The 14,559-nt window shown below is 37.4% G+C and overlaps 1 protein-coding gene across 5 annotated transcripts in view; it reads right to left on the bottom strand.

Annotated features, from left to right (window-relative positions):
• The window catches only part of LOC149012070 (uncharacterized), a 124,659-nt gene that overhangs the window by 61,190 nt on the left and 48,910 nt on the right, over positions 1-14,559 (bottom strand). For all 5 annotated transcript variants that reach the window (XM_089157797.1, XM_089157798.1, XM_089157800.1 and 2 more), the window contains 5 exons: positions 12,435-12,513; positions 6,468-6,559; positions 6,289-6,372; positions 5,988-6,062; positions 5,872-5,919 (listed from right to left, as the gene is read on the bottom strand). In XM_089157797.1, the coding sequence (XP_089013923.1) occupies positions 5,872-5,919; positions 5,988-6,062; positions 6,289-6,372; positions 6,468-6,559; positions 12,435-12,513 (378 nt within the window). The remainder of the gene's footprint in view (positions 1-5,871; positions 5,920-5,987; positions 6,063-6,288; positions 6,373-6,467; positions 6,560-12,434; positions 12,514-14,559) is intronic.

Raw genomic sequence — 14,559 nt, 5'->3', positions numbered from 1 at the left:
TATACATATTTATATTTAGGTGAATTGTTGCTCTATCAACACGTTGATGACTGAGATGAACTGCCACGTGCCCAGCTAAGGTCTTGGTGATGTGAGCCTCACCTGGCCCTAGGAACTGGGGTTGTTACAGAGTGTACTTGATATAAATGAATACATTAAGGTTTAAACTCAAACAACTACAACATATTGTACATCACACATTCCACAGGACAAGTTTGAAACTACTAGTTTGGACTGTGTTGAGAGAAAAAAGATAAAACTCAATGTTTATAAGTAAGACTCCCATGTTTTCATGTGAACATGTTTTGTAACCTTGTGTCTAAAAGGACTTCTAAACTAGGTTTGAAACCGCTGTGTATACGGATACTCACCTCTTCAATCTTTGTTAGGAATGTTGTAGGAGGGTTGTTGACAAAGACAGGAGGTATTATGGCCAAAACTCAGGCAATAATTCCAGCAAAAGAGACTTTTTAGCAAAGCCAGCAAGGTGGGAAGTGAGAATATCGGAATCTCGTTGAGGTTTGTTAGAAAACAAGCATTAAATAATCAAAACAGCAGCTGAACTTGAACAAAGAAAAGGGAGAAGAAGAAGAAGAGAAGAGAGATGAAGAACTAGTAGAAGAGGCTTGTGATTCTTGCTTAAAAGTCTAGAATCACAGAGCCCTTTTATTTATAGCTTCTAAAGAATCTAATACAAATTGAGAGACAACTAATTGTCCTCTAGAAAAAGGAAACAAAAAATTACAGCTTTAGTAACTTCAATAGAAAGTTCTGAAAATAGAAACTAACACCAAAATAGAAACTATGCTTTCTAAAAACTCCCAAACTTATGTAGCAAGACTCCTACATCAGAAATAGAAAGTACGGTAGCATCACTAGCATATATTATTCACGTGAATAGTAACACAGATTTTACTGTTCACATGAACAGTACCATGAACAGTAAAACAGTTTTTTCTACTGTTCGCGTGAATAGTGTCGTGAACAGTAAATAGCCCAAGTGTATATACTTCAACACTCCCCCTCAAGCTGGAGTGTACACAAAGAAAACTTCAGCTTGCACAATAAGAATACACTTGAAATGTAGCACCAATCTTGAATCATGTAGCAATGGCAGATGTCGATAAACACTGAGAAAACTTCACCCAGGAGATAATCAACACCAACTTAAAAAAAAAAACTTTAATTCTTCATGTCAATAGAACCATCCAATATTGAGAACAATCAAAGATGTTGAAGACGAACAAAGTCCATAAGTATAGCAGGATCAAAGACACTATCCACATAATGCCCGTAGTAGGGAGACATGTCCATGCTAAATCTTTAAAATTGCAAATCCAAAGTCCAAATAAATGCTTCGCAAGAAGCCAAGTTGTAGGTAGGCAAAAGGCACTATCCACATAATGCCCATAGTAGGGAGACATGTCCACGCTAAATCTTCAAAATTGCAACTCCAATGTCCATATAAATGCTTCGCAAGAAGGCAAGTAATAGGTAAAGTATGGGTAGGTAAAAGGCAATATTGATTACTGTGGACCAACTAGGTAGGTAAAAGACAGTATAGGTTACTGTGGACCAAGTAGGTAAAGTAGTATGGGTTACTACGGACCAAGTAAGTAGGTAAAAGACAGTATGGGTTACTGCGGACCAAGTAGGTAGGGTAAAAGACAATATGGGTTATTGCGGACCAAGTAGGTAAGGTAAAAGACAGTATAGGTTACTGCAGACCAAGTAGGTAAGGTAGTATGGGTTACTACAGATCAAATAGGTAGGTAAAAGGGAAATATAGGTACAGATAGGTAATGATATTGTTGTAGAATGCCATAAGTTGAGGGCAAAGATCTTCACAAATAATATCCATCAGCACATCTTGAGTAGATATAGAATAAGGTACCATTCTCCCCCTCACGTGTAGCATTACACGTGGACAATTAATGATGACCAATGACAAGCATCTTAAGTATGAACACAAAAGAAACCCAAGAAGGAAAAGTAGCAGCCATAGAGCAGTGTATTATTCACCAATAAAGTTGATCAAGCAGCAGAAAATCGTCTCACAAGACAAAGTCTTGTGCACCAAAGGGGGGAAAAAAATTCTGGACCACCGCTAACCCTTAGGCAGGAGCAAATTAGATCAGGAAAAAAATATATATTGAACCAGCTTGGAATCTCAAAATTGCAGTAGTCGTTGCAGCAATCCACTCGGAAGAAGTGCAATAACAGTTGCTGCAGTAGCAGATAATATCAGATCTCAAACCATAGCAGCAAACTTGTGCTAGATTTGAAACTCTAACAGATCTTGATAGAAGTGGTACTAAAGCAAGACAATAGCAGCAGAAATTTTCAGAACTGAGAAATTCAATGAAACAGGGGTTCTAGTATACGACTTGCAGCAGAACTTATAGCGCAAACAATGGAAGACAATACTTAGGTCTTGCAATCCGAATTATGGGCATATCTTTGCAAGAATCAAGAGGAATCCCAAGACATCAGTATAGTGTAGATTGAACTTCAGATTTGCACACAAAAAAAAAAAAGGTTGTAGCAGCCTCAATTGAATCAAATAGGTAGACATATCCCCATAAAGCTTAGGGCCTTTTGTAGTATTAATACATAGATACTTGGTGCTTCAAAAGTTAAAGAAGAAGGACAGCCATGCACAATTACTGCAGCGAAGGTTGGGGCTGCCCTAGATAAGAAAAAAAAAAAAAAAAAAAAAAAAGAAGAAAAGAAAGAAAGAAAGAAAGAAGAAGAAAAAAATTAGGCAGCCAAGAGAGAGAAAACGGTCCCTAAGTTGATTAAACATGCTCTGATGCCCATGTTAGAAAACAAGCATTAAACAATCAAAAAGCAGCTGAACTTGAACAAAGAAAAGAGAGAAGAAGAAGAAGAGAAGAGAGATGAAGAACTAGTAGAAGAGGCTTGTGATTCTTGCTTAAAAGTCTAGAATCACAGAGCCCTTTTATTTATAGCTTCTAATGAATCTAATACAAATTGAGAGACAATTAATTATCCTCTAAAAAAAGGAAACAAAAAATTACAGCTTTAATAACTTCCTAGCTCCTAAAATAGAAAGTTCTGAAAATAGAAACTAACACCAAAATAGAAACTATGCTTTCTAAAAACTCCCAAACTTATGTAGCAAGACTCCTACATCAGAAATAGAAAGTACAGTAGCATCACTAGCATATACTGTTCACGTGAACAGTAACACAGATTTTATTGTTCACATGAACAGTACCGTGAATAGTAAAACAGTTTTTTTTACTGTTCGCGTGAATAGTGTCGTGAACAGCAAATAGCCCAAGTGTATATACTTCAACAAGGTTAAGACTGGTATTTAGAATAGGGGTTGGATCAAGATTTAAGTCGAAAGGGAGATCTCGACCGAGATACTGGATTTTCCAGGCTTTTGCCATGGTTCCTTACTTCGACAGGGTGCAAATATCTAAATTTCCGCTTTTCAACTCATCTCGGCATTTAGAAAAAATGAGATAATTGCAAGATCTATCATTATAGACAATTCAAAGTTTTTTTTCCGAAGTTTTGTAGAGTATGCAGTGTTACTAATGCATTAAAACTTAAAAATAGTTAATACAATTGCATCTAAGGAGTTGGTAAGAAACTAGCCAAAATTAAGTTTGGCAACAATCAAACTTATTATCTAGAAGCTAAACAAACCAACGTTCTACAGAAGGCTAAAAGCATTGTGGGTATAAGTAGACCACTTAAACCAATGTGCACTTATTTGGACCTATAGTCCTACACCAATAGCTGGTCACGGTAAACACTAGCATTGAAAATGCTAGATCTACATTGACAATTCACATGGAACGTATTCTTAAAACAAAACTTGATGCTCTTGATGATCATTCTACAAAAAAAGAAGATACAAAATAAAAAAGGTATCTTAATGACAATTATCTGATAATTCTGATTAATTTGACAACACATCAACTTAAAAGGTTTATGATACTGCTTTCCTAAATAAGATACGTATTGGTTCATATTGTGGATATACTAAGATATTTAAAACATAGTTTATAACTAGTGCTCAAGACGAGGCATACACTTGAAAGGAAACTCAAAGACAAGAAACAGCATGGATTCTCCCATGTGTGGATAAAAACAAAAGATGCTTAAAGAAAACAAAACAGAGCCTAATACATTACTGGATTAAACATTACTCTCCACAATCAATTAATAATAATAAATATGTGCACGAAAGACCCAGCAAGGTCTGGGGATTGTCATCATATATGCAGCCATAACCCCTGCTAGGTAGTTTCCATCAATTATTGTTTACCTGCTGGTTTGGGTGTCTTGTATTTTGCAGGTCCATAATATTATAATCTAGTTGAACTTGTAATTGGAAGAGGGTTTTGGGTCAATTACTTGTACATGGATAAAATTGTAATTTATATGGGGGCTAGGGTTTTAGGTTTCCTTATGAATAGTCTATGTGAGATAACCTAGAAAGTATCATTTTCTAGAAACGGGGGGGAGCACAGGATAGCACTTTGTGAGCTGTGAGAGTGGTGAGGTTTTCTCTTTGGTCGACGTAGGCAATCTAGCAAAACGACTTTAAAATCCTTATTGTTGTGAATGTTCTGCTTTGGGGAGATGAGTGATATACTGAAATTTTGCAGGAATTTTTGTTTTTTGTTTTTACCCCAGATTTCAATGAGTTTTTGGGATTATTTTGGCCTAGTTTTCAGTGTGCAGCCTAATTTGAGGCCAATTTTTACCTAAAACCTAACCCAAGGTGGTGTTCTTGTTTGGCACATGCCTAGCTGTATGCAGGTGAAACTGAAAAGCTGGAACATGAATTTTAACAAATTTAAATATATTATTTCCATGCCCACCCACACTAAAAAATAATAAAACACCCTACTTTGCGAAAAGAAAATTTCAACACCGTGAGTCGTAGATCAGCCCACGGTGTTCAACATATATTATTTCCATGTATTGGGTAAGGTTCATGCTTCACATTTTGTTGTCGATGACCTTCCCTCTGCCAGTAAAGGCCTCGTATCACTTTGGGTCTCAAGATTTCCTTTGCAGTTTGGGCTAGGGCCAAAACACCCGATGCACACGTTTGTCGGCAAGATCCATGAAAGAACATGTGAAAAATGTCCAAGATGGACTCCAAAATCACAAAAATTGCACTTGGGAGTACAAAATCACCCAAATCAGAAACTATCAAAATTTCACTCAAAATAGGGCAAAATTTCAAAGAAATGAACCTTTTTATAGCGACAAATGACCGCCAGGTGAAATCTAGCCAAAATTTTGGCAAGATTTCGCTGAGATTTTGAGCTTTTTCATATCAACCCCCATTTCGTTTCAATATTGACTGAAACGGTGATATTTCATGGTGCCAAATTTAATACCTTGCTATTTACTAACACATAAATTATCGTATTAGTTGCAATATCTTATCCTGAACCAACTATAAGCCATTGGTTCAACAAACCCAAACCTAGTCTTGTTTTAAAAATTCAAAGGGAAAGAAAAAGAGGAGTTTTTAAGAAGCCCCAAGACTCCTCTATTCCACAAGATGAGATCTGCAACTTAATGTGTGAAAGTCAATTATAATTTTAACATGCATAGTAAGAGGCCTCCAATATTAAAGTTGATCAAATAGAAATAACATATACATTTTACCTAATTACCTAAATTTCTTATAAGGAAAACACACTGTTCCCAACTTACTAGTTAATAAGACAAACCACATAACTACTTCACAAGTTCAGAGTCATCAAACTATAATGAACAAGAAGAATGGCTAGATGAAAAAGAAAAAAACAAAAAGAAAAAGAGTCAAAAAATTTTAAGTACTTGAAGGTGTAATGGATAACTAATACAAACCTGGATTGTTCCCAGAAGATCCTCCATAAGTTCAATTGCCAGGTCAACCTACACCAGGATCAATCACGCTTACTAAAACAGTAGGGAATCACAAAAGGCAGTAAGGCAGAACAAACCTTTGCAATGATAGTAGGTACCCATGGTGCCAGCGGCCCCAGACAAAGATCAATAAGAACACATGCTGATTTTACCTGAAGGTGTCAGTTCAAGTTAGTGATGGAAAACCATTTCTTTCCACATTGGTCAACTAATTTCCTGAGTCACAATATCTCAATCTCAAATTGAATACGGAGGAGATGCTAAAGAGTATGTGATGTCAGTTGAGCAATTGAAATTGATGATTAATTTTAACACACAGACAAATCAAATGAAAAGGGGAAAAGAAATGACTGCAGTGTGCAAAGGAGAAGTACAAACATGTGATGGTAAAAAAGATGATAGATAGCCAGCACAAGCATGAAGAAGGGGGCGATACACTGATGAAGATGATGTGATCGCAATCTGCAATTACAATTAAAATGTGACCTAAATACATTATATATATGTAATCAAAAGAAGAAAATGATAAGCAAGTAGAAATAGAACTATTGCTAAACCTGAGATGATGCATGCTGCACAGGTGGCTGCTTCCAGTACAAGAGATTATCATCAACTTGGTCTGGGATACTGCTAACCAGTGGGCGAAGAGCTAAAAGAACCAAAAAAATTGCAGTGTCAAAAAATTGCTACCGAAATTCAAAATTTAAAAAATAATAATTAGTTTTTAGAAAAAGAAATGCAACAAGGTATATTTTTCCTGAGACAAATTTAGTGCCAATTCTAAATAGAGAATATTTTGGAATTGCCCTTGAATTTATACAGATACTACCAGCACTGTTTCAACACGGGCATCTTACATGTTGACGTTTTCTTTTGGAGGAAAGAATGCAAGAGAGTTGGCATATCCTCTCTTTTCTTTGGTTCTTTTTTCCCCCCTCCGACATGCTCAAAGTGGACAGTGAACACAACAGAATGAATCACATAATAAGTTTAATAAAAAAAGAACTCTTTTTTCGGGGGTATATATAATAAATTAAATCGTTACTACCAATTAAACTTGGCAAGTTATGACAGAAAACTTGGACCCTAAAAGAGTTCCATAGCAATTTTACCTAGGCACAGTTAATTCATTGGATATGATGTTTGTAGAGAGAATAGAATGTCTATGGGAAGACAACTAGCAGGTTGTGTCAAATGACGAATTTATTAGCTATAGAGTCAAAACTGCTGTATTTCATTGTGAACTAGAAAATGAAGAGAATTTTGAAATCCAATTAAAAATGTTGTAACGGGATCTTGAGTTCAACAGAACCTGAAAGAAGTGAAACTCAAGACGATCACTTTCTTCAAACGTTTGTTGAACTGTTGAAGGATAACGGTCAAGGAGTCACCTAGCCAGCTGCCTAGGCATTCAGACCTTCCCACAACACCTTGGGTCACCTAAATGCCATGACGACTATCGGTTAAAGTAACACCACTGGGGATGTACTAAAACTGCTTCGGTTTCAGAAGCGGCTTATTAGCAATTATCTGTAAGTATAGGAATCCCTTATAACTTCAACAACAACAACAACAACAATAAGCCTTGTCCCAACTAAATGGCGTCGGCTACATGGATTCTTGCCCTCCAATCAGTTTTGTTCAAGGCCATGCTAGATACAAGGCCTAAGCTATACATATCCTTTCTCCCCACTTCTCCTAAGGTTATCTTAGGTCTACCCCTAGCTCTTCTAGTTCCTTCAATATGGATTATATCACTTCTCCGTACAGGGGCATTTATAGGTCTCCGTTGAACGTGGCCGTGCCACCTCAAATGACTTTCTCAAAGCTTATCACTTATAGGAGCAACTCCCAGACCAACTCTAATATGATCATTTCTTATCTTATCCATCCTGGGTTTGCCACTCATCCATCTTAGCATCCTCATTTCTGCTACACTGAGTTTATCTATATGATTCTTTTTAACAACCGAACACTCTGCACCATACATCATAGCTGGTCGAACAATGGTCCTATAAAATTTTCTTTTAAGCTTTAATGGAATCACTTATAAATTCATTGACTTTAAATGTTCCGAACAATAGTGGCAGTCACCATCACATGGTTGCTCTGTTGGTAAGACAACACCTCTTAGTGAAGAGGTTGTGGGTTCAATTCCATATGATGGTATATAATGTAACCCATCCCCAATATATAAAAAAAAATCGCTTGTTCAACCCATAAACCCCCCCCCAAAAAAAAAAAAAAAAAGAGTGGCAGTGGGTTAGGTCATTCCGATTCTATCCAATATGTTTCTCTCTCTCCCATCATTTTGTTTTTTCCCTATGTAGGTATTGATTTAATTTTCTTTTGCTATTATCCATGGTATAAGAAGAATATTAATCAACATGGTAGTCAAGGCGGCATGGCGACCAAAGAGGTTGGGGCTCCGCCAAGGCGATTGGGCAAAAAAGAGGTGCCTAGGCGGCAATAAGGCAACCAAAGCTGTTGGATCAAATGTTTTCAATACAACTATTTTTAAATTGATAAATATCTACTATAAGCTAAACAAACATTCAAAAATCACATTCAACCAAAAAAAAAACTTAAAAATCGTAACTATGAAAGATTATCTAAAAAAGAACACAAACATAAGTTCATCTCATCAAGCATCATAATATATGACTATGAACTATATCAAATTATAAGTATGAATATCAAAGTAGTAATTTCACATTTTTACCTACCTCTATGTTAGTGTGATGCCAAATAAGTACCTTGTCCATCTAATGATTAATTGATTTCCGATTTCGAAATGACTAACTTTAAAATTCATATATGGCTTTGTAGAATAAAATTTGATTGAAAAACACAAATCAAGAAAAAGAAATATTATTATGTACAAAATATAAAAAAAGCAATCACTTTGGCGTCTAGGCGGCAATAAGGCACACAAGGCAACAAAGCGGTAGCAATTAAGCAAAAAAGCAGCTAAAGAAATGCATGTCAACAAACCGGTGGCAAATAGGACGGTTGAAAAACCGCCTTACTGCCTAGGTAGACGCTTTGAAAACCATGTTAACCAATGTCTACAAACTTATTTTTAGTGTTTTCACAATCCATAAACAGAATTATGGGTTGTGCACCAAACCTTAGCTTCTATCCATGCCTGCATATATATATCATACTACTATTACAAAAGCACAAACCCATGAGAAATGGTTAAAATTTTTATTCCTAGAAGAAAAAAGACTTTAAATCTGCCATGGCCCTTGCAAGGAAGCCACGACCTGCTTGTCTCCAAAGTCTGATAATTTTATTCAATTCAACTTAATTTTACAGAGAATGGAGGCTTCTTCTATAGCCACACACACACAACAACAACAAAAACCACAACAACAACACAAAAAAAAATAAAAACAAAGGACTCAAAAAATTGGGAAAAAATTAACTAGAACTTTAACTTTTCATAACATACTCTAGAGGACTCCAATTAAAATTCTAAGAGTCTATGTTCCCTTACAATGACTAAGACAATTCTATTCTACCCAAAAAAAAAAAAAAAAAAAAAAAAAAAAAAAGACTAAGACAATTCTATTGGATTCCATCACAAACTCAAAATCCAACATAAACAAGGTCTCTCAACTAATTTGCAAAACACACAATCAATTAAGAAAACCAAAAATAGATCTAGGGTCTAGATAACAAACTAGACTCACTGGGACCCTAGACCTAAGACCCCGAAATTTGGCAAAATTACCAATATACCCTAGTTCAAATAAGGGTTCCCAAAATTAAGAGAAGCAACCCTAGCCCCTGGTAGTACCTGGAAATAGTTTACATTAATTCTTCCCCCTTTTGAAAGCATTCATCCCCAATGAATTAGGAATCCTCTTTTCAAATTCATGCTTCCTTGGACTTTGGCTTGCTATACTTTGGAGTCTGGATGGACTTCTAGACGATTACACTGCATTAAGCCATCAACATGGGGTCACTAGGGTTCGAGTGCTTCTGCATCGTTCTTATAGCTTGCCTCTTCTTGGTTTCTTCAGATAGGTTCAAAGGCAGTATACTATCTTCTGTCCCCTATGTTCAAAGACACATTTATTCTCACTACAAATGATGGTGCCATAGTAGTTGAATAGACAAGGTCTTCCAGAATGATATTGTTATTCATTAGGACCCTCTCAAGCTTGGTCTGAGTACCACCAAAATCTTACTGACAGCAATGGAAATTATCATTCATGGCAACAGATTCCATGAAGACAGCAACAAAATAACTCTATTCTTTCAATAACTCTGATAAACTTCAACAACAGAAACAAATAACACCAGAAAACTATGAATTCAGATCAGCCAAACAGCATAATAATATTGGAGATATAGTCGATTTCATCAAGCTTCCCTGATTGGATATAACTGATGAATACAGACCGATACTACTAACTGATAAGAACTTCTGAAATAAAGAGAAACTACATAGAGCTTTGATGAACAAGTCCATCCCAATGGCTAGGCCATTCCCCATGGGTTACCCTCTCCTCAAGCATTCGCTTGCATCTCCTTTTCTCCCCCCCCCCTCTCTTCCTCCCCTCCTCTTCCCTTACATACTCCCTGAATTCTAACAAACTCCTACGCATAACAAACTCTTACACAATCAGCCACTCATCTGTTGCACCCTGGATTGTTCCTTCTGCTCCTCTGTTTACAGCAGGTTAGTGGTTGCTGTCCAATTGGATGCTGCCATCTGTCTTCTCCTCATTTAGATACCTTGTAGCAGCTGTAGGTGATATTGCGTACTCCCTCTTATTCCTTCGCTTGTACACCTTGGTTATTAGGGGCTTATCAAATATCAAAGAATTCATGGGGTATCACATCACACCAAATTTCGTCCAAATAGGAGTGTAAAGTCACTGGAACTAGATGCCTGGATGTTACCTCAAGTCTAGCACTACTAAGTAGGGAGACCTTGTATGGTTGAGCGTGCTTCTTTGGCTTGACTCTTGCCCTTTTTCCAAAACTTTCAGAAACCACATTTAGACTGCTGCCACTGTCTAACCTTTTTTGTGCAAGTAATCTTACTGCCCCAAATCTGTTGTGGAAGATACTGCTTCTCCTCCAGTCTTCACATTCAGTGTCCACAACTAATATCTTTGACATGACATTTAAGTGGGCCTCCAGATCAAAGAAATCCTCCTGCTACTCTTCTTCTGGTTCAAGCTCAAGTAGAAGGCAAACTGCTTCTCCATTAGGACCTTGCTGGATGTTACCAAAGACCGCAAGTCCTCCTCTCTTAGGGCACTCTCTGGCAAAGTGTCCTCTCCCATGGCAGTAGAAAATTTTTCCTGGATTGTTGCTGAACACTGGAGCACTGTTTTTTACTCTGATAGGGTGCAACAGCTAAGGGGGGACTGCAGTTGATGAAGTGTAAGGGTTGGTTGTGGTGAGGTCCCTTTGAAGTCTTGACAGGGCTGATTTTTCTAAGGAAAGCAGTCTCTACAAGTTGGGCCTTATCAAACAAGTCTCCACGGTCCTATATGTCTGCCACACCTAGGGCCACCTGTATCTCATACTTCAGGTCAAGCCTGAATGAAGCCATGGTCTGCAATTTGCTTTCTCGAGTCCCTATCCTAGAGACTAGTGAATCAGACTGCTGGATGTAATCAGCCACTGACATGGACCCCTGTTTCAATGTATGGAAATGCTCCTGGAATTTAGTCTTGAAGTGTTAAGGCTGGTAAAAAAGAAAAAGGGAAATCATAAAAGGACTCAAAGTTGGAAAACAAATTAGAACTCTAACTGGCAAACCAATTCTAACTCTAATTGCTAATTGACTAGGACTTTAACTTGCACAACGAACCTTCAAAACATACTCTAGAGGACTCCAATTAAAATTAAAAGAGTAGATTTTGATTCTTGCAATGACTATGACAACTTTACTGGATTTCGTCACAAACTCAGAATCCAACATAAACAAGGACTCCTAAATAAATTGCAAAATATAGACTCAATTAAGAAAACAAAAATAGATTTGGGAACCAGACCTAAGACACCCGCAATTTGGTAAAGTTATCAAAATACCCAGGTTTGAATTAGGGGTCCCTAGGACTCAGGCAAGCAACCCTAGGCCTCCAAGAATTTTTTGCAGACATCTAAATCTTCATATGCCAAGACATTAGACCAAAATATCAAGGCAATCACAGGAAATTTGAATGATGAAATTTCACACATACTATAATGTAATGTCGGTGATTTTTCTACCTACACTTCTCTTTATGGTCTGTCTTTTAGATTGCTGACTGACCTTCTGTCCTATTGCTTATGGTCACAAAATATACAGCAAAAGCCAACAAGTTCTGGAAGCAATTTATTCCCTGCTTTCTTCATGAGATGCTGCATATATGTGTGTATAGAGAGAGAAATGTTGCAAAAATAATCTGTACAAGGAAATCTGCAGAACTCCAAGAACTCTTTCGCATGTAATTTCAGGAATGCAAACTCATAAATTAGAAAAAGATGAACAAGGCGGGGAAGATGTGTAGTACCTGGTAGTAGTGCTTGCACCAGAGGCAATACAGACCATAAGTTGGAACTACTTTCAGCCAACTTTGTACATAGCAGAGGCTGCAAAAAAAAATTTGGGGTGGGGGAGAGCATCAATGTTAAAATAGGAATGAGTCCATCAAATTGAAATCAGAGTAAAAGCACATGAAGGCTTATTATAACTACAGGGTCACTAAGGGAATGAACAAGGGAACAGACCACAAGACTCCACCTGCCCACATCTTCAAAGCATGACAGATCTCATATCATGAACACCTGCTGATGCGTCCAGCTCCTGATTAGCACACTCAGAATTGGTGCCCTGCAGGCAGAAGTCCAAGGAAGGCCCTAGGCTTGCCAACAGCCTAGCCTGATGCCTAATTTGCTGCCCAGCAAATTTATACTATATTCATTCAATAGTTACAGCAATTAGCTTCCATTTTCAGCCAAAGGTTGGTAGTTATTTTCTTATTTTGAGTGTTTTTACTTGTAAATAAATAAAACAGCCCCTGTGTTTAAGAGGGCTGTGTTTTATTGAATCAACTCAAATTTCCTATGTAAGAAAGAGTTGGTAGGATGTTAAGAGCCATATTAGTAAAGTAGGCAGGGGTGTTGAGCCCCAGTAGGACCAGCCTTCTAATTCCCACACATTGGAGAAAAGGCCATTAGTTTTATCCTCTAGTGACATGCTAAAAAAGGCTAGACTCATCCTTTAATAGAATGTTAGTAAATACTCCTAGCTACTAATGGAGTTCTAATCCTAGCTTGATTCTCATTCCTACAGTTGTGCAGACTTCAATTCCATTCCAGAGTAGAATTTTTTGTATACCCAATAAAGGGAAGAAAAAAAAGCACAATTGATTTGATTTTCTTGATTGCGAGAGCTACAGATGAAGTTGGACCCAGTGAGTTACCTGGGCTGAAGCTTGGTGAGTCAGCCAAATGGCCATGGTGAGTCATATCCAAGCCAACCACCAAGTCAGTAAATTCTAGTCACTAAACAGATTGGATGAGTAGTATTCAGATCCTCTACCTCCATCATCATATCCTCCACCACCTCCCCTTTGTTTTTCACTTTTGGAAAGCCTAGTCTAATAAAGCCTACCCACAGTTCGGACCTACCAGTAGAACCCGTCCAAAAACAACTACAACCCCCGGATATCAAGTTATCAACTACAACAAACAAATCCCTTTGCTAGCCAAGAAACCATTATAGCCCGCCTCCTTCAACAGCCCTAGCAACCTTCACTAAAGAAGAACTTGCAACTCAACCTACCTTCAGTTTTATCCATCCAAGGCTTCCAAACCAGTCCTCCTTTGATGAGAATTTTCCTTTTTACCTCCCCTCTACAGTCTACCAATGTTTCATACAAAATTCTCATTATAACCACCATTGACCTCTATTCCCTAATATTACTCAACCACCAGCACATCCCACTTCATCAAGCAAGCCCTTCAAGAAACCAAGCTATCAGACCACTCCATCTCTCTAAAGTCGTCCCCACAGTCCCTTGTTCTAAAGAAGCAAGTTTGGTTCATCTTTGTATGGATCATCGTAGTTTTGGTCCTTGGTTGACTTCCCAATCCAAGCATACTTCGTTCAGCATTGAGTCCATGCTCCCCACACATCAATGCTTCCACACTTCAATATCAAAATGTATTTCACCAGATCATCATACTAAAAATATGAAAATTTTAAATTATAAATTTTAAATTTCTTCAAGACAAGGTTTCAGTAACCATTTGATGTGAACCTCCAGGGCCGAAACAGGGCCTTGGGTGCTGCCCCAGCACCCTTAGGCTGTGAAGAAAAACCAAATCATAAGAGGGGCATTTTGATAATTTAGGCAGTCCTCGATAAGCCCAATTAGGGTTAGCTGGGTTCAGCATGTTAGTATGAGTCCAAGTCTTTATTTATTTTGGTATTCAAATTAGTCCTCATTAGGTTATAAAAGAGTCATAGTGTAGTTAGGAGGGGTCAAGTTGGAATTATATCTTAAATTGGATTCCATCTTAAGTTAGAAACACCTTTTATGTTTGCAATTTATTTAGTCAGGAGTTCCCTTTGAACAGAACTCCATGTTTGTTTTGCCTTCCAATTAAAGTATTAGTAGGATCCTTCAATGA

The sequence above is a fragment of the Hakea prostrata genome, chromosome 6, assembly GCF_041222555.1.
Source record: "Hakea prostrata isolate BN-2017 chromosome 6, UWA_Hpros_2, whole genome shotgun sequence".
Classification (NCBI taxonomy): Eukaryota; Viridiplantae; Streptophyta; class Magnoliopsida; order Proteales; family Proteaceae; genus Hakea; species Hakea prostrata.
Note: the sequence above shows the minus strand (reverse complement) of the source record. Positions and strands in the feature narration are given on the sequence as shown.